The sequence below is a fragment of the Phyllostomus hastatus genome, unplaced genomic scaffold, assembly GCF_019186645.2.
Source record: "Phyllostomus hastatus isolate PE091 unplaced genomic scaffold, TTU_PhHast_1.1 phas_contig_64, whole genome shotgun sequence".
Lineage (NCBI taxonomy): Eukaryota > Metazoa > Chordata > Mammalia > Chiroptera > Phyllostomidae > Phyllostomus > Phyllostomus hastatus.
This window is the reverse complement of record NW_025333928.1, coordinates 2,113,583-2,133,839: the sequence shown is the minus strand read 5'-3', so window position 1 is coordinate 2,133,839 and position 20,257 is coordinate 2,113,583. Positions and strand designations below refer to the sequence as shown.

Here is a 20,257-nt window from a genome sequence, read left to right as displayed (position 1 = left end):
CTAAGTGCCCATCAGTAAATAAATGGATCAAAACTCTATGGTATGTTTACACAATGGAATACTACACAGCAGAAATAAAGAAGGTGCTCCTTCCCTTTGCAACAGTATGGATGGAACTGGAGAGCATTATGCTAAGTGAAATAAGCCAGGTGGTGAGAGACAAATACCATATGATCTCACGTTTAAGTGGAACCTAATCAACAAAACAAACAAGCAAGTAAAATATAACCAGAGACATTGAAATTTAGAACAATCTGACAGTAACCAGAGGGGAGGTGGGAGGAGATAATGAAGGAATGGGGGAAAGGGTTTTCAGGAACAACTATAAAGTACACATGGACAAAACCAAGGCAGGGTGAAAGCAGGTGAAGGAGATGGTGATGGCTGGGGTGGGGGTAGGGTGTTGGGGGGTAAATGCAGACAACTGTACTTGAACAACAATAAAATAATTTTTTAAATCCTTTAAAATGATTGTATTGCTATCAATCTCTTTCTTAAAGTCCTCCAGGATTTTCTTTGTATATTTTGGCTCTCCTATATTGGGTGCATAAATGTTTACAATGGTTATATCTTCTTGTTGGATTATCTCTTTAAGTATCATGTAGTGACCTTCTGTGTCTCTTGTTATGACCTTTGTTTTGAAGTCTGTTTTGTCTAATATAAGAACTGCTAACGCAGCTTTTTTTTCATGTCCATTTGCACAGGATATATTTTTTCCACCCCTTCACTTTTAGCCTATGTGAATCTTTTGTTCTGAAATGGGTCTCTTCTAGACAGCATATGTGCATGTCATATATTCTTATCAATTCAGCTACCCTATGTCTTTCTATTGGGGCATCTAATCCATCTACATTAAAGGTTATTATTGATAGGCATTTGTTCATTGCAATTTTTCACCCTTTTTACCTGTGTTCCTCCCTCCCTCTCTCTCTCTCTCTCCCCCCCTCTCCCTTTCTTCTTTCCCTTCTCCTCCTCCTCCTCTTCCTCCTCCTCCTCTTCCTCCTCCTCCTCTTCCTCCTCTTCCTCTTCCTCCTCCTCCTCCTCCTCCTCCTCCTTCTTCTTCTTCTTCTTCTCTTCTTCTTCTCTTCTTCCTCACCTCCTCCTTCTTCTCCTCCTCCTCCTCCTCCTTCTCCTTCTTCTTCATCTTCGTCTTCCTCTTCTGAAAACAGTCCCTTTAGCATCTCTTGAAATGCTGATTTAGTGGAACTGTATTCTTTTAGCCTTTTTTTAGTCTTGAAAGCTCTTTATTTCTCCTTCTATTTTCAATGAGAGCCCTACTGGATAGAATAGTCTTGGTTACATGTCCTTACTTTTCATCACTTGGATTATTTCATGTCAGTCTCTCTGGCTTGTCATATTTCTGTTGATAAATCAGCTGACAACCTTATCAGAGCTACCTTATGTGTTATTAGCTGTTTCTTCCTTGCTGCCTTTAAGATTCTTTCTTTGTCTTTAAATTTTGCCATTTTTATTTTGATATGTTCTGGAGGGGACTTCTTTTGGTTCATCTTGATTAGCATCCTCAGTGCTTCTTGACCTTTCATGATGTTTTCCTCATACCGAGTCAGGGAAGTTTTCTGTCATCATTTTTTTCAAAAAGGTTTTCTCTCCCTTGCTTTTTTTCTTTTTCTTCTGGTAATACTATGGTGTGAATATTGTTATGTTTCATGTTGTCCCAAAGTCCCCTTAAACTGTGTTCATTCTTTTTGAGTCTTTTTTGTTTTGTTGCTCTGACTGGGTGCTTTTTTCTACCTTGTTCCAACTTCCTGATTCAATTATCTGCTTCATCTAGCCTGCTTTTGATTCCTTCTAGTGTGTTCTTCATTTTAGATATTGTATTCTTCATTTACACCTGGCTGTTATTCATAGTTTCTATGTCCTTTTTCATTCTGATGTAGTTCCCACTAAGTTCCTTATAGTTCTCACTAAGTTCTTTGAGCATCTTTATAACCAGTATTTCGCATTCTATGTCTGATAAATTGTTTGCCTTAATTAATGTAGCTCTTTTTCTGGAGATTCTTCCTTTCCTTTTGAGTGGGATTTTTTCTTTGTCTCCCCAATTTAGGTATATCTTTTTGTTCACTTCTATGTATTAGATTGATCTGCTTTGACATCTGTCCTCATGGGGTGGCATTCTGTGGTAGGAGTCCTGCAGGACTCAGTGATGCAGTCTCCTTGATCTCCTATGCTGTTGTACCAGTGCTGACAGAGCAAAATAAATCAAGATAGAGGAAACAAAACCCACACCAGCAAAAATACACCTCATAACAACAGCAATATCAGTGACAAATGAGCAGAGATTAATGAAGGTGGAAAGAGAATATGATTATTATAAGAAAGATAAAAATAATATGAGATGACTAAAGGAATAGAAAATGATTTTGAGAGGACAGAGGGAGAAGAAATGATAAGAGTAAGAAACAGGAATGAGGTGAAGAAAGGGAAAATAAATTTTAAAACAGAAATGAAAACATAAGAAAGGGCATGAAGAAGGCAAAATTGAATAAGAAAAGGGAGAAATAAAATATGGGATCTAAAATGTAAAAAATGTGGTGAACTAATTGTAACAACATTGAAGATAAAGAAAAAATGTTTAAAAAGTTATGGGAAAGAGAAAACCAAGCAAACAATGAAAAATGAGGTGGAATTAATCTCAGCACAGTTCAGTGCTTGGCTGCAGGCCTCTCCTTCTAGATTAAACTCTGTCAGTGTCAGACATCTTCCCCATCTACCTCTAGGCAGCCTGTTTGAGAGTAGAAGCAATCTACAGCCTGTGGCTGTCTCTTTCAGGCTTGGCTGCATCTGGGATGGTCCTCCTGCTCTGCCCTGCTGGTTTTTCATCAGCACAAGGCCCAGTGGTAGGTCATCCAATATCTGAAAGTACTTCAGGTTCCACCTCCACCTGCCTCTGTCTGTGCTCCTGCTATTAGTCCTGGCCTCACTACTGACCTGTCTGTGTCTAAGAGGGCTTCTGGTGGGATCAGGAGGATTGGGCTCCTGGATCTTCCCCTTGGAGGCAGTGTTCAGACTTCAGGGGAGATAGTGGGTATGTTCTCCTGCCCCTGTGCCACACATCTTCATTTGTCCAAGATTATTTCTAATAATGTATAGTTTCTGATGAGTTAGCTGTCTGTTTCATGTGAGGAGCCAAACTGTGTAAAAGGGTCATCTCTTTCCTACCTGGTGCTGATGTCAGCTCTGTATAAGAGCCAAAGCTGGGAAGGGTCCTGAATCCCCCTTGCTATGCCAGTGTCATTCTCTACCCAGATGGTTTCAGTGGAATAGGACCCTGGGAACCAGCATCTTGTTGAGGCTTATAAAAGTTCAGAAAGTCCCCCCTTGGCATCTCCCTTTCTTTCCCCTCAGGGTATGTACCCAGCAGGGGGCAGCTGAGCCTGTCCACACTTCTATAGGAAGGGGATGGATGTGCCTTTCCCTTCCTAGATGTTTTTACTTTGTGGGGGATGGAGAGGAGGGGTCTGCCTGGCTGCAAAGAATCTCTGGTGCTCAAATCTTACCCATCTAACTCCCAGCCCACTGCCTTTGTAGGACATGCAGTCCAGAACTCTGTGTTCTGCAAAGCCCTTTGCCTGCTAGCCAAGCCAGGCAGAGCCCAACAAACCCCTTGTGCAACTCTCTGACTCCAGCCCAGCTTGATTCAGTGAGAATGAACTGTACTTTCAATCTGGTCTCTTTGCTGAATGAGCAGCTATGTGCGGGGTCTTTGCCTAGTCCCTTTTCAGCTCCTTTTTTAAAAGACCCTGTGTGTTACCCATACTGCAGTACTGAGTCACCCTCTGGTTCTCTCCACATACCTCCTCCCAAAAAAGCAAAATGTCTCACTGTCATGGCTGGTTACAGCCTTCTTGTGCCTCTGACAGACTCAAGTACAGCAATCTGATTGTTTTAGGAGATTGAGTCCCTATTTGGAATTCTCCAGGTTGGCACTGCCATTATGGACATGCTGCTTGCTGTTTGTGTGTAGCCTGGGTCTTTATATATCCTCCCAAGTCTCTCCCAATTAGAGATGGGGATCCCTGTGCAGGTCTAGAGCCCCCTGCTCTGAGATAGCAGGGAGCTCCTACCCTGCAATTTCTGTCTGGTCTTTCTGCTGCTGCAGGTGTCACACACAGGATATTTCCCTTCAACTTATAACATCTCCTTACTGAATGGATGGTATGAAGTATTTTCTGTACTCCTTGGCTTCAGAACTACATATTAGCTAAGAATCTGTTGATTGTTAGGGTTAATTGTTGGAAGATCAGCTGAAGATCCGAGTTGGGGGCAAGAGCAAGTGGACTCAGCTTCCACCTACTTGACTGCCATCTTCAACCTTCTCATTTATTCCATTCATTATTCAACAGCCATTTCTTGAGCCTTCCTGTGCACTGTGCATGACCTCCAGGAATCCTCAACCTAATGGAGTGGGGGAGATACTCAGATGATTACAAGACAGTGTATTAACTGAAATTATAGAAGCTTGTGCAGGGGGCTGTGGAACCACAGTTAACACAGCATTTATTTCTAACATTTACCTTGTCCTATACCATGTGCCAAGAACTGTCAGTTTAATGAGGGTATAGAACTAAATTAAATTTAATTCCTGAACTCAGAGTTCATAATCTAGTGTGAGAAATATATTTACTTTCACCATTCCATTAGCAGTGTTGGTGTTTGGAATATGGAGTTTATGAGAATTTTTTATTTGATTCATTTATATTTGTATGTGTTCATTTATTCATGCAATCGTTCAAACAAATGCTTATGGGTGTCACTCATGCATGGAGCATTCTACTTGGCTCTGAGGTTGCATTGCTGAGTGAAACAGAGTTCTTCACAATGGTGGTCATATAATCAGGGAAAATGTTTAAACTATTTGTATGAGTCAAAACAAAATAAACTAAAAACCAGTTTGCCTCCTGTGTCTTAAGACTCAGACTCAGACACTGAATTCTTGTTTTCTTCCCCTTAGGACACTGATGGGGGCTTTGAAGCTGAATCTTGGGGGAGCTCCAGAAGGTCCAGCTGGGACAGGCAAGACAGAAACCACCAAAGATCTGGCCAAAGCTCTGGCTAAGCAGGTAGGGAAATGCTGTCCATCTTTACTCTTTCCTCCTATTCTAGACCCCTATCCCTCTCTAGACCCCTGTCTAGGGAAGCTGGCATGAAGTTCAAGATGGGTTGGTATAATAAGCAGAGTGGATCCCAGCTCCTCATGGAATAGGAAGCAAGGAGCCCCACACCTGTTTCATGGTGCAGAATAATTCAAATGTGTGGAACCTATCCTGAATGGTGCCCACATTATCCCTCTCTCTAGTGTGTAGTCTTCAACTGCTCAGATGGTCTGGATTACAAAGCCATGGGGAAGTTCTTCAAAGGCCTGGCTCAGGCTGGAGCATGGGCCTGCTTTGATGAGTTCAACAGGATTGAGGTAACACTGCTACTGGAATACAGAGGGATTGGATATACAGGGGCTTTTTTTCTGGGTTCTCAGCTCCTCAATGACAGGGTCATATGTATCTTCTATAGTCTCTTGTATAGAGTAGGTATTCAATGAACTAAACAAAAGCATCCCCAACAATATTAAATGCCTGTTTTATACACATATGCACCCTCATTATAGTTAATATTTCACTAGCTAACTCAAAAATTTATTGAGCAGCTAGTGTATCAGATATGTTGCATGTGTTTATGATACAAAGGTAAAAAAATGTTTTTCCCTCTAGGCTCTTACAATCTAGTGAAGGGAAATAAAAATTAAATGAAACAAATAGAATATGATAGATATCTACATCAGTGGCACAAAATAGGCCTCACAGAAGAGGGATGATTAATTCCATTTGGGTGCAGAATTGAGATCAGGACATATAAACTTGCAATTGAACAAAAAAATGCTGTTCAAATATGTACTATGGGTGAAGCATTATGGTAGGTGCTGGGAGAAAGATGAAATACTATGGAAACCATACACACACACACATACACATACACACACTTTTCTTTATCAAAACTCCAGTCATGCTCCTAATTTTTAATGTAAAGGTCTGGTTCTTGAGTGACTAGGTTCTATTTCTGCTAAGTGAAGGGGACTCAGGCAGAGTTGGGTGGGTTCCCATCAGAAGCAGGAGCTTGCATCAACCAGCCATTCTCACCCTAGGTAGAAGTGCTATCTGTGGTGGCTCAGCAGATTCTTAGCATTCAACAAGCTATTATCCGGAAGCTAAAGACATTCATCTTTGAAGGCACTGAGTTGTTGCTGAACCCAACCTGTGCTGTTTTCATCACCATGAATCCTGGCTATGCTGGCAGGGCTGAGCTGCCAGATAACCTCAAGGTAAACATCAGTATGAATGAATGCTGGGCGTACTTATGGTGTAGAAACCTCTGGGAGTACTGAGGGTCTCAGAGAAGCCAGATAATGGGACCAGGTGACATTCAGCTGTGGTAATAGTGGAGTGTTGATGGAGGTAAGATAGTACTTGCCCCTAGAACAAAGCCTCTTCCTCTCTCATGGGAGGTAGGGTGGGGGAAAGGAAGAAGTGAGGACAGATATACATAATAACCAATGGCAAATAGGAAATAATGTGCATTAGAACAAGAGTCACTATTTCTATTGTCTTCAGGGGTCAGACACATAATACAAATGAAGAAAGCCATTTGGACACAGTGGGAACTCTGATGAATGCCCCATCTAGAGGCAGAAGCCCATATTTAGCCCAGCCCAGCAGAAATTGTCAAATCATCTCATTTTTTAGGAAAAAAACAGAAATTTTGATTTTTACATAAAATCTGATTTTTAGATGCTGGGTCAATCTAAGAAGATAATCACTGTAAGCCAAACAAAATATATCTACTTATAAGAGAACATCGAAGTTGGATACAGAGAACTGTAGTAAACCTAAGCTGGAGCTCCCCTTTGTTACCAAACTAGTTAATGGACATTCTGTTCTAAGCAGTGTCCATACCAAAGCAGCCTGTCTCAACCAGCTAGAGAGATGGCAAGAGAACATGCTTGTCCCCTGTACCTGCTGATGAGCTGGCCCAAGCTACAGCCATGGCGATAACCATTGACCCTGCTGCTAGTGGGATAAGGAAATGCCTCTGAAGGAGAAGAAAGAGCCAACCAGGCCATCTTGAAGTGAATAGACTCTGGATGACCTTAGCATGCCTCTCTCATGGAAGGAAAAAAATCCAAAGCATAAAATGGTTGGGTCTCCTCCTGTGGGAAGAGCACCTAACACTCTAGCTGCAAGAAAAGAGTGACTAGAGGGCAACTTCTAGGTCTGCTTTTTTATTGATTTTGTCCTAAGTTATTGTTTCATCTCCTTGAGTAGAAGACACAAGAGACACCCAGACAAAGCCACACTTACTGACCTTAGCACAGTAAGTTCTCACTTAATGTCATTGATAGGTTCTGTGACTTTAAATGAAATGACATAATAACAAAACCAACTTTACCATAGGCTAATTGATATAAATAATTTAATTTCCTCTAGCATCTTTTCAATGCTATAATGAAATAACACATTGAACAAAACAATGTTATTTGAGGACTTGCTGTACATGATACTCTACCTGCTAGAAATGCATTCTGATTAGTGCCCTAGAATCTTGTTCAGACCCACCATCCTTCCTCTTCCCTGGAATGGAGATGAGTCAAAGCGGTTCTTAAGTGGCTTCTTCCCTCTAGGTGAACATAGGCCAGTGAGAACCAAGGTAGAGTTTGGACTCATATTTCTCATTTTTTCCATCCAGTTGTAACTGCCCCCTGTACCCTTCTCAGCCAACAACCATGTTAGATCTGCACAAGAAGCTTCCATGAGGTGGAGTAATATAGTAGAAAGCACAAGGGGTTGGTATCAGGAAGGCAGGGTTTCAGTCATGGCTCTATCCCTAACTACATGACTCAAACAAGTCATTTATCTTATAAGATCTAAGGTAATAATAACAACAGCTGATGTTTATTGAGCACTCTCTATGTGCTACATACTTTTCTAAGTATCCCACTTATGTGGCATCATTTGTTCTAATGATAACTATGAAGAGGGTACAATTGTTAGCCCATTTAGAGACAAAAGAACTTATGTCTAACAGAGTTATATAACCTGTAACAGAACAAAGACTCAAATCAAGGCCTCTCTGACTTCAGGAGTCTTCTGATACATACAGGTCCTGCATTCCTAAATGACTCCTGCTGTAGATCTCCAAAAGTCGAATGGTGCTTTTTTGGCTTAGGAGAATGAGATGTTGTTAGGACACCAGCACCTAGGGCCTCTGCACACTGTGGAGGGCCCCAATGTGACATCATGCACCTACACAGGGCCCGTGGAGAGGTCACTGGAGCAGGGAACCTGTTCAGTGAAGATAGTTCCTCTGCATTGGCTTGTCCTCCTCCCACCTTTCCTTGTTTGTCAACAGCATGGCCTCGATGATCGTGCCACTTCTCTTCACCTCTACAGATGTGCCTCGCCATTGCTTACTGTATGCTTTCAGGTTCTCAATGCTGTTTCTTTTCCAGGCCTTGTTCCGGACAGTGGCCATGATGGTACCAGATTATGCCCTCATTGGAGAAATCTCTCTCTACTCTATGGGGTTTATGGACTCCAGGAGGTCTGTATATTGGTTTTCCGGGGGTCCTAAAGGTCCCCAAAGGGTGGCTTTTGTGTGGTAGATTAAAGGTGGGTTGCCCATTGGAAAAGAGAAACTGAGAAAAAGCTTCTGCTTACACGTTGATGTAAAAGCAGCTAGCCCCGGCCTTGGTCCTGACCTCACCCCTGACTAGAAAATGATCCAGATTCCCAAGAAAAAGCCACTACTTTCATTATGTTCACCTACTATGGACTTCTGTTAAAGAAAGCAGCCACTCATCTGTTCCCTATTCCTCCCTGCAACATTCCTAAATGGCTTAAGGCAACACTGAAAAACATGAAATTACTCGAAGATTTAAGGGGAAATTTTAATATAATTTAGAAATAACATTGTTATCAATATAACATTTATTTACTTTAACCAACTGGGAATCTCTCATTTCAGTATTACCCAGTTTTCTAAGACACACATGCACATACACACATCAGTGCCTTTATCACATGTACCTAGAATTATTAATATCATTATGAAATGCCTTTAATGACCTATTTCAAATTTTACATTTATCCTTTTTTTACATTATCTTGGCCATAATCAATGTTTTGCTACCACAGAGGTCTCCAAAGGCCCAGTGTCTTTGTGACCTGGCTATTCTCATTTTCAGTCCAAGGGGCTGTGTGCAGACATCCTGAGCAGCATATGCTCCCTTTCTAGGCCAAGACACTTCTTCAGTCACATGAAGTTTGATTTATTTTTGCTGTAAGAAATCTGGATTACATTTCTTTGCCCATTCAATTCATTTATTTTATTCAATTATCAAACTTTTGTTGAACCACCTGCCTTATATCCAGCCCTGTGCAGCACCAAGTCTTTGTGTTTAAAGTAAATTGGTATTGTAGAGGGGATTCATCACAAAGAAGATGTACATAAGCATATTACTTGGGGTAACCCTGCCCTCCAAATCCCATTGACTTACCACAGAAAAGTTTATTTTTCACTCTGGAAAATCCAAATGGGTGTTTGTGATCAGGGATAGTCCTTCCCCAAGAGAAGGTACCCAGTTCCTTATATGTCACTGCTACAACACACAAGTGTGAAGGATCTCACAGAGGGAGTTTCTATGGACCAGCCCTGGAAGTGGCATACTCCCCTCTCATTCACATGCCACTAGCTAGGACTCAGTGGTGTGACCACCCCAACTGCATGGGAGGCTAGGATATGTGATCCAGCAGTGTGCCCAGAAGAATAAGAAATGGTAGTACATGTGAATATACATGTGTTGGGTGCTGACCATATTAAAGTTTGAATTGGTTCTTAAATTTAAAAAGTAAAACATGGACATAGAAAAAATTGTAATGTTATAGAAGTTTAAAAAAGTGAGAATCACATCAGCAACCCTTAGTCTCACTCTGCAGGAATTAACAATAACATTATTAATAGTTTGATGCATTCTTTCCAAATGTGTGTGTATATGTCTCTCTCTGTGTGTATACATATACATTCATATGAACATGTAAAAGTATATACACATATAATTTCTCATACCATATATTACACATCTTTGTGTGTGCTTGCTTTTTTTTTTCACCCTAACTTTGAGGGTTACAATGCTTCCTTACTCATGGCAACTCTGTTAGAAGGCCTTCAAATGATAGAGCTTCTTCATCAAGTCCATGGGCAAGCCTGGTTTTTGAAGGGGCAGGACACAAGGATGTTGGGAATATGTGATGAGAAGGACATGGTCCTCTCTGGGGATATGCAAATATGTGTAATTACCTTCCAGTCTCGCCCAGAAGATTGTGGCAACTTACCGCCTGTGCTCTGAGCAGCTCTCCTCTCAGCATCACTATGACTACGGCATGCGGGCTGTCAAGTCTGTGCTCACTGCTGCTGGCAACCTCAAGCTCAAGTACCCAGAAGAGAATGAGAGTGTCCTGCTGCTGCGGGCCTTGCTTGATATCAACCTGGCCAAGTTCTTGGCTCAAGATGTCCCTCTTTTTCAGGTGTGCAGTGGGACTGGCTCTGGGACTCACCTTCTGAAAGTGAAATGTTTCCTTCCTTGGTACCCCCTCCCACCCTGTCCATCTCCTGACAGCCAGTATCCCTGTTATGAGATACCCTGACCCAAATGTTAAATAATAATGGTGATGGAAATTTTTCTGTCTAGTTCCCATTTTAATAAAGATAGTTTCACTGATAAAATAATATTCACTATTAGGCATGGGTAATTGTTTTTATCAAATTTAATTAGTTTCCTTTTATAATTATTTTAATACCTGTCTACCAGGTTGTAAGTACCATAAAGACAGAAATCATGACTTTCTTGTTCATTCCTAATACAATGAGTGGAAAACAGCACAGGCTCATTCAATATTTACTGACTTTTAAAATTATTTGGGAGGGAAATCATGTTGAACAGATAGTGTCAGAATTTCTACTTGTGGATGAGTTTTGGTGCAGGAAAAATGAGGTTTTGAATTTTTCAAAGATTTTTGCATATCTCATTTTAAGACAATGTAGAGGTCACACAGCTAATAATTCATCCTTTCTACCTTCTCTCAAATTTTGGTTATCAGGGAATTATATCAGATCTGTTCCCTGGAGTTGTTCTTCCAAAGTCAGATTATGAAGTTTTTATGGAAGTGCTGAATGAGAACATCAGAAAGATGAAACTCCAGCCAGTACCTTGGTTTATAGGGAAAATTATCCAGGTTGGTTCATTGGGCTTACATGGGCAGATACCTATTTTACTCTTCACTAAACTCGGGAATTAAAAAGAATTGTGGCATATGGGTATTATGACAGCAATCAGAGGTGCCTGAAGGGAGGTCGAAGGAGAGATGAAATCACCTTAAATTTTTTATGCCTCATTTCATTTCCAAGTTGAAGTTTAAAATCCAATATTTTTCCTATAATCATCTTCCTTGGGGTTTCTTTTTTTAAAAACGGGGTCTTCCCTTTTGGGCACTGGACTTCGAATTAGTCAGAAATGTCTCAGAACCCAGTGATAGAAACCTGACTCAAACTGCTTAATCAACAAAAAGGAATTTATTCACTTATCTAACCTGTATAGAATAGAAATATGTTGGCCTCAGGCACAGCAGGATCCAGATTTTTACATAACACCATCTGGAATCTGTCATCTTTTCTGGGCTCTCTCTGCTTTAAAACTTCATTCTTCATTAGGCCTCCAGCAGCCACAGGCTGAGATTGTAACAGGTTAAAGCCCAGGGGAAAAACCATCACTCTCCAAGGGGCTTCGCATAAATCTCTGGATTAGCTGTGAAAGGTGCTAATAGTCATATGACCATCTCTGAACCAATAACAGAGAAGGTCTCTTATATTTTAGAGTGGGGCCTGGCTCAGAAAATACATTTCATCTTCTGAGAGTTCCAATCAAGTCGGAACAGCATTTAGGCTTCAACACAGGATATTTCCAATGGAAATGTAATTTGTTAAAATGATCACTGTTTCCTTTTCTTACAGAGAACAGACTGATGGTTTCCAGAGGGGAGGAGGGAGTGGAGGACTGGGTAAAAAAGGTGAAGGGACTGAAAAGTACAAACTGGCAATTACAAAATAGTCATGGGAATGTAAAGTACAGCAAAGGAAATAGTTAATAATATTGTGATAACAATGTATGGTGTCAGGTGGTACTGGAAATATCAGGGGGAACACTTTGTAAAGTGTTTGATTGTCTAACCACTATGCTGTGCACCTGAAATTAACACAAAATGATCTTGCATGTAAACTATAATTGAAAAAATAATATAAAAGTAAAAAATATAAAATATAAAATGAATCAATTAAAAATAAACAAAAAAGCAAATGGAAATGGTGTTATGTAAAGATTATGGGCACTGCAGTCAGAGAATCTTCATGTTCAAATCCTGGCTCTGCCACTGATGAGCTCAGGCAAGTGACTTAACAAGCTCTCCTAAGCTTGTTATTTCCACCATTAGAAGGTGATTAATGACACCTGAATGGATTAAATTACATAAGTTAGGTAAGTCACTTGATGCACTTGATGCTTAGCACATAGACAGGTGCAGAGTAAATAGCAGTTCCAATCTCTTAAACAATATGAGACACACACACATATATTTATTCATCCAAAAGGTATTTAAAACAGCATATCATAGAAAGGACTGTGGCTCAGCAGAGTCTGTGACTGTGGGAATCCCGTTTGACCCCTTATTTTTCATTGATTTCTGACTAATTTGTAATTCTGGGAGGTTTATAATGATTGACTTCTTATATGATGTCTCCTCTCAGATCTATGAGATGATGCTGGTAAGACATGGCTTCATGATTGTTGGAGACCCCATGGGTGGCAAGACCTGTGCTTATAAAGTATTGGCTGCAGCTCTGGGTGATTTAAACAAAGGTAAAACTCACAGCCCCAGCTTCCAGGGAGACTGGGACTCCTCAGTCAATTGGCTAACTCCATGGTGATAACACCAGGCTGGGTTTTGTTGTTGTTGTTTGTCTTTATTTTTGATTTGCAAACCCTGGATTGTAATGTCAGAGCCAGAAACAGACCCTGGCATACAGAAGTCTGCAAGCAAAAAATAAAGGGTTGGAGAGAGCTTCCAATGGGATTTTATGTACACATCATTAAGGCTGGAGGAACTTTCTCAATTGGTGAAGAGTTGACTTCTCCAGAGGTTTCCTGGTGAGAGAAATTCTGCCACTGCCCTAAACAAAATTATTCTAAAAGAAAATCATTGCATGGTTTCTTTTCTTCCTTTTTTCTCCCATCCTTCTCTTCCTTTTAACGTAGAAGATAAGACCTCAGACTTTAGAATCAGACCCAGACCTTGGGCAAATGACTAAACCTCTTTTAGCCTATTTTTCAGCTGTAAATGGGATTACTGAGAGAATTATGTGACATTATGCAGGTAACTAACCTAGCATGGTTTGTATTCAACAATGGAAACTATGTTTATTGCCAAAGAAAGTTTCTTTTTGGCGGGGGGGTTGTTTGTTTTTAAAACAAACCTGTGGTTTTGAAAGCAGTGCTTGCTGGCTATCCTTACACAATGCCTTCCAGTACTTTAATAGTGTTTTTTTTTTCTAATAACATAGGGTAATTGAATTGCTGTTCGATTTTTGAGTTTTTGTTTTGGGGAACTGACTTGGCGTTCATAAGTAATTTGGTCATTTCAAACTTCAGTAGTTTTAAGATTTGAATATAGTTTAGGAAACTGAAGGGAAAGAAGGCAACCTCATCTCTGCTTTGGGATTCTACAGAAATGGTGCTTAGACATGCCAACTCTTCCTTACTTTGAAGGATCATGTAAAATGATGGTTATTTTCTGTGAATAAATACATACCACTGTGTCATCCATTAGGCTGGACATTCCAGTTGGGTCCTGGTACTACCACAGTATGCATTTCTCAGGGGACATCTACTGAGCAGCTAATGAAGAGGTTTCAGGGCTAAAGAAAAGTGGCATCATCTTCCAGATTCTTTTACCCATCAGCTGTTTCTTCATCTCAGGTCAAGCCAAGGTTCTCAGGGTAGCTGTGAGAGCCAAGTATATTAGGAGGCCTGATAATGTGGCACCTCTGTCCTTTCCTGCCAAAGCTGTTTTAGACCCAGGCAGGTTTCTTCAGATCTGACTGGCACATTTGCCCTGTTTGAAATGAGCCTCAGAAGAACACATGGCAAGAAACTAATGGTTGTAATAACCTAACAATCTAAGGCATTGCCTACCCAGATATCCCAATCTTTAAAAAACTGAGCACAAATTTTATAAGATTGTCCTTGGATGGCATAGCCATAATGGTTGGTTGGTCATTAAGATGACATTATGTCCTATCTAATGTTCTGGTCTCACCAGAGCCTTTGTAACTTGCCCAGCCAACCAAATGGAGGAGTATGCCGTGGTGTTCAAGATCATCAACCCCAAGGCCATAACCATGGGGCAACTGTATGGGTGCTTTGACCAAATCAGCCATGAATGGACAGATGGTGTCCTCGCCAATGCTTTCCGGGAGCAAGCGTCTTCAATGTCTGATGATCGCAAGTGGATTATATTTGATGGTCCAGTGGATGCTGTTTGGATTGAAAACATGAACACTGTTCTGGATGACAATAAAAAGGTAGCTCCTGAGTCTGATATCATTTTTACATGGGTACAATATTGCACTAAGAAAAAATGCCCCCAAAACAAGTAACAATTGTCAATTCATGAATGATGCTTCTGTTTATATTAATAGTGGGTAAGCTATGTGTGTTTAAAGACAGGGCTGTCTAATGGTTAAAAGCCTTGATGCTGGCATCAGATTGGACCTCTAGCTTTACAACTGAAATGTGTTGTTTTGGGCAAGTTACATAACTTCTCTGGACCACAGTTTCCTCATTTGTTAATTGGTAGGCATAAAATAGATGGGGGGGAGGTTAAGAATAGTATAGGAAATAGATAAGCCTTATATGTGCAACCCACAGACATGAACTAAAGAGGGGGATGCTGGAGGGTGAGGGGGGTATAGGGCAGAGGGGGGATAAAGGGGAGAAAAAAATTGGGACAACTATAATAGCATAATCAGTAAAATATACTTAAAAATAAAAAAGTAATAAAATAGGGGTATTGGTGATTAAATAATATAGTACATAGTACTGATATATGGGATATGCTTTGATTATTCATTGCTATACAACAAACTACCTTAATACTCAGTGGCTTAAAACAGCCATTTTCTTTGCTCAAGATATTGTGGATTACAAATTTTTAAAGGGCTCAGCTGGGCTTAGCTAATCATTGTGGTGTTAGCTGGAGCAGCTATGGCTGGAGGATTCACATCATAGGTCACTTCTTCACTCAATATCTGGGACTCATTTCTCCTTAGCAGCGCTCTCTCTCTCTTTCTCCTTCCCTCCCTCCCTATCCAAATAACACTTCATCCTCCGGGCCTCTGCATATGGCTTGGGCTTCTCACTTGGTGGTCTCAGGGTTATGGTACTTATTATGTATTGACTAATTTCCAAAAGGCAGTAAATAGAAGTTTCCAGGAAATTAAGAGCTATGATTGGAATGGTCACACCTTCACTTCCTTTGAATTATATTGATCAAAGAAGGCACAAGGCCTGCCCAGGTTCAAGAAGATGGAGAAACAGACTCTCCTTAGTGGAGGTGGGTAAGGACCCATTGCAAAAATGCAAGTGGGGCAGGAGACGCTGTTGGAACAGTCTTTGGAAATACATTCTGTTACATGAAGTGTAGTGGCTAGGGAGCTTGGACTCTGGAGCCAGACTGTGTGGGTTCAGGTCTTGCCCTGCCACTTACCAGTTGTATAACCTCAGATAAGCTGATTAGTCTCTGTGCCTCAGTTTTATCATCTGTAAAGTGGGAATACTAGTATCTACCTCACATTATTGTTAGGAAGACTAGATGAATTCATACTCGCAAACTGCTTATAATAGTGCCTGACATATAGCAAGTGCTATATGACTGTTAAAGTGAGATAAAATGTATCACCATTTCAAGGAAGATTTCCAATACTGAATACATGTCAGTGTCAAATCAATTTTCCTACTGTGTTTAAGTTTCACAAGATGAAGCGTGAGTCATGCTCACCATGGAAGACCTAGTTATCCAAATATACACATGTACTAATTATATCATGTATGTAACTATTATTATATAACAAATAAAATAGAAAGAAATTTTATTACATGATATGGACTATGTTATTAGTTTAAAAACTGTATAAATATATCAGTTGGCTTAAGATTAGAAGTATAGAGTCATAATCAATGAAGTTCCTGATGACTATTCTAGGCTTTGGGTATAAATTATATTGCCACAAGTATGGGTATATTTTACTTTTCTTGATATTCAGAGATGACACTGCTGGTAATGTCAGGCCCATATAGCTGAAACCTCCCTAGAGACATACATAGTGATCTCTTTCTAGGAGTGTTTGATGTGGGCCATGTCATATGCAGGGAAATTTTTAGCCACAACTTATGATGGGCAGCAGGAAGCAGTGAGGTTTCCTCTTTTCCCTGATAAGCCAAGGTCGCAATCTTATGGATTTTACATCTCACTGGAACCTCTGTTGACAAATGAGGAGCAGCACCACTATCTTAGTCTCTAGCTAGAGTCTGTGCCGTGTATCTGCACTACTTTCTACAGGGATGTGCCTGCTGAACACGAGGACTTCCCATAGTCTCTCTTTCTACTCCAGAAGGATTGATGGTGATAGTCTTCCACTCTAGCCCTTGACCAGTTCATGGAGGTTCCAAAAGAAGTCTTTTATGAGAGACTTGGGCAAATAAAACAAATAAGGGTATGCAGTTAAGTTTTGTAGTAACTGAGTAAGGAACAGTAAAATCTGGTGTGGTGATAACTTCTTGACTCTTCATCTAAGGCTGCAGTTCTCTGACTCTCTCACTTCTATGTAAAATTACAGCTCACCCAACCCTGACTGAGCATTCTGTGACCCCATCTCCTACTTTATTTTTCTCCAAAGCACTTTTACTGTTTTACATACCCTATATTTTGTTTATCATCTGTCTCCTCTTAACACAATGTAAACCTCTAGACAGGGCTTTTTGTCTGTTAAGTCTATGTACCTGGCACTCGTAGGAGCTCAAGACACCTTTGTTGAATAGAGTCTAATCATTTCTGCATCCACTGAGGCCTCTTTACTTGCAAACAGAGTTCCATCTCTCTGCTTTGCCTTTCAGCTATGCTTAATGAGTGGAGAAATTATCCAGATGAGCTCCAAGATGAGTCTGATCTTCGAGCCAGCCGATCTGGAGCAGGCCTCTCCTGCCACTGTGAGCAGGTCAGTCCTCCTGCAGTAATACCTGAGGGAGACTTGGTGTCACTAACCCTAAGCAGGGGAAAAGCTCTAAAACCCCTTAAGTGTGATTAAGCCCTAGCAGATTATACACATTATTGTCACATAGATTTGTTATAAAATCAGTCCTCAATCTGCATGAGTGGTAAGAATTTCAAATATGGAAAACACTTGGGAAAAGAGTTTGACATTATCTCCTAAGATTAAATGTTCATATGCCTCCTGACTCAGCAAGTCTGGTCCTAAGTGTAATGCCCCCCAAAACCTTTGCCCATGTATAAGAATTTCCGTGGTAGTATGGTTCATAGTAAGAAACACTTGGAAACAACCCAAATGCCCATTAACAGGAGTGAACTAATATATAATAAAGGCACACATTGTAATATTTATATAACACTCAAGATAAATGAATTATACTGACATGCAACTCTATGGATAAATCTAAGTTAAATATATTAAGGATAAAATCTTAGCAATATTATGTATAAGCATAAGCCCACAATATTACATACAGTGTAGTGTCCCTTTTAAATTTTAAAAAATTTTAAAAAATCATATATATATATAAGATGCTATAAAATTGTATAAACCCTGGCTGGTGTGGCTCAGTGGACTGAGTGCTGGCCTAGGAACCAAAAGGTCATTGGTTCAATTCCCAGTCTAGGATACATACCTGGGTTACTGGCCAGGTCCCCAGTAGGTAGGAGGTGCACAAGAGGCAACCACACATTGATGTTTCTCTCCCTCTTTTCCTCCCTCCTTTCCCCTCTCTAAAAATAAATAAAATCTTTTAAAAATGTATAAGAAAGAAAGGAATCAAGGAACAGGTGAACATAGGTGTTAATGTGTTGTGTTACCTCAGGCAAGGAAAGCCATATGGTAGAAGGTTACTGTCAAGATCATAGCTTCTGTCTGGGTGGTGGGTTCATGGGTACTTACTACATTGTTGGAAACAATTAACTAAGAAATTTCATGTATGGGCTAATGATGTGTGTGCCAGGGATAATAATTAATCCAATCCTTATCATTAAAGTCCATAAAAATAAAATAAAATAAAATAAAATCAGCCCACATTCCCAAAGACAATGTGAGGGAGTAGAAAAAACACATGGCAAGTTAGACCAACTTGGACTCCCAACCTGGTCATGCAATTTGCTAGCTGTGTGACCTCTTCCAAGTCACTTAGCTTCTCTGAGCCATGGTTCCCTTATGTCTAAAACTTAGACCATAAGGAGAAATATTTAGAGAGGAAGGCATTATTAGTACCTAACATAGTGCCTGGCATGTAACAGGAGATCCAAAAATAATAGCTGGTGTTAATAACAAACAAGAGAGCACCTGGATATAACAGACAGAAAAAGAACATGCGCTGCATGAACTGTTGTATGTCAGTCAATGGTGATATACTGACATTATGGTAATGATAATGATGCGGACACCAGCCCGCAGTGTCCATGGCATTATGGATGAGATGAGACATTCACACAGACTACCATGTCCTTTGGAGGAAAAGGGATGGCACAACCACTCTCTCAAGAGGAGAGCATACTTACCCATGCCTTCACAAGCTTTTAGTGGCTTTCTAATAGCATATATCAAAGAAGGTTTTCAGTCATTATACTTAAGGTTTTCATTCATTATACTTAGGTAATTACTTTTTATAGATAGCAAGGAAGGGATGTTACTGATTACTTCTTACAGATTAACAAGGAAAAAACCATTGCAAATGCAAAGGAACCATAAGAGTAACAGGTCTGGTTACATTTCAGTCATTGGGAGAATTAGGACAGATGTCAGGAAGTTACTTTAAAGACATGTAGCAAGCATTTGCTGCCTGAACTCAGGGTGAGAGAGTTTTAGCAAGAGCAAGTCACAAAGCAGCTTAGGTATAATGCAGGCCTGATTTCCCATGGAAGAACTACTTCACAGGTGTGGTCCTGTGTTCCAACTCACTCCCCACTGGTTTTCCACGTGGGTGCTGAGCTACATTTCCACGTCCTGTGAAGTGGTCCCCTACAGATAATAGTTTCCATTGATTAAGAGTGTTCTATATGCTGGGCATGGTGCCAAATTCTTTACTGGCATTTTATTTAATCAGTACAACAGCATTATGAACTGCATTTTAAAAATATCCCTCAATTTTTAGACAAAGATATAGAAGTTCAGAGATAGTTAAGAAACCTTGCCAAGGTCACTTAATTAGTAGGATCTGTGGCTTGGGATTCAAACCCAAGTCTCTTTGGCTCCCATGACCCACTCTTATCACTGGTCTCTACACTTTCCTGATAAAAATCTGTGCGCCTTCCCTGTGGCCTGGAGCTGGTGAGGGTCTGTGACCTGGTCTAAGGTCAGCCTCTTACTTCATCATGACCACGGCATTTACTTCCCCCCATGTGCTTGGGAGACCAGGTGAGTTTCTGTCTGTGCTTTCCAGGTGTGGAATGATCTACATGGAGCCCCACCAGCTTGGCTGGAAGCCCCTGAAGGATTCCTACATGGACACCCTGCCCTCCAGCCTCACTGAGGAGCACAAGGAGTTGGTGAGACACCCAGGTCTTTTCCCTCCCTCTCTGGCTCCCTACTCTTCATCCCAAAGGCCTTCTAGGAGAATCTTCACCATCATAATTCCAGGAGGCAAGAAAGAGCAGGGAATTACCCACCTGTGCCCAGTTATCTTATTTTCTGGCTATCATTTCTCTCATTTTCTTCTCCATGCAGTGAGGAGGTTAATTTCTTTCTTCTCTTCTACCCTCTCTATCACTCTTCATCCTCCAGTGGAGAATTCTGATGCCTGAGATATGTTCTATATGAAGGCAGAAATGTCACCCTTCCCATTGCTCCACCAGCAGAAATG

The 20,257-nt window shown here is 40.6% G+C and overlaps 1 protein-coding gene across 1 annotated transcript in view; it reads left to right on the top strand.

Annotated features, from left to right (window-relative positions):
• Nucleotides 1–20,257, top strand: part of DNAH3 (dynein axonemal heavy chain 3) — a 222,912-nt gene that overhangs the window by 123,407 nt on the left and 79,248 nt on the right. The window contains exons 31-40 of the mRNA XM_045848935.1: nt 4,973–5,081; nt 5,318–5,431; nt 6,158–6,334; nt 8,519–8,610; nt 10,373–10,592; nt 11,166–11,300; nt 12,865–12,976; nt 14,456–14,697; nt 17,288–17,388; nt 19,838–19,943. Coding sequence (XP_045704891.1) covers nt 4,973–5,081; nt 5,318–5,431; nt 6,158–6,334; nt 8,519–8,610; nt 10,373–10,592; nt 11,166–11,300; nt 12,865–12,976; nt 14,456–14,697; nt 17,288–17,388; nt 19,838–19,943 — 1,408 coding nt within the window. The remainder of the gene's footprint in view (nt 1–4,972; nt 5,082–5,317; nt 5,432–6,157; nt 6,335–8,518; nt 8,611–10,372; nt 10,593–11,165; nt 11,301–12,864; nt 12,977–14,455; nt 14,698–17,287; nt 17,389–19,837; nt 19,944–20,257) is intronic.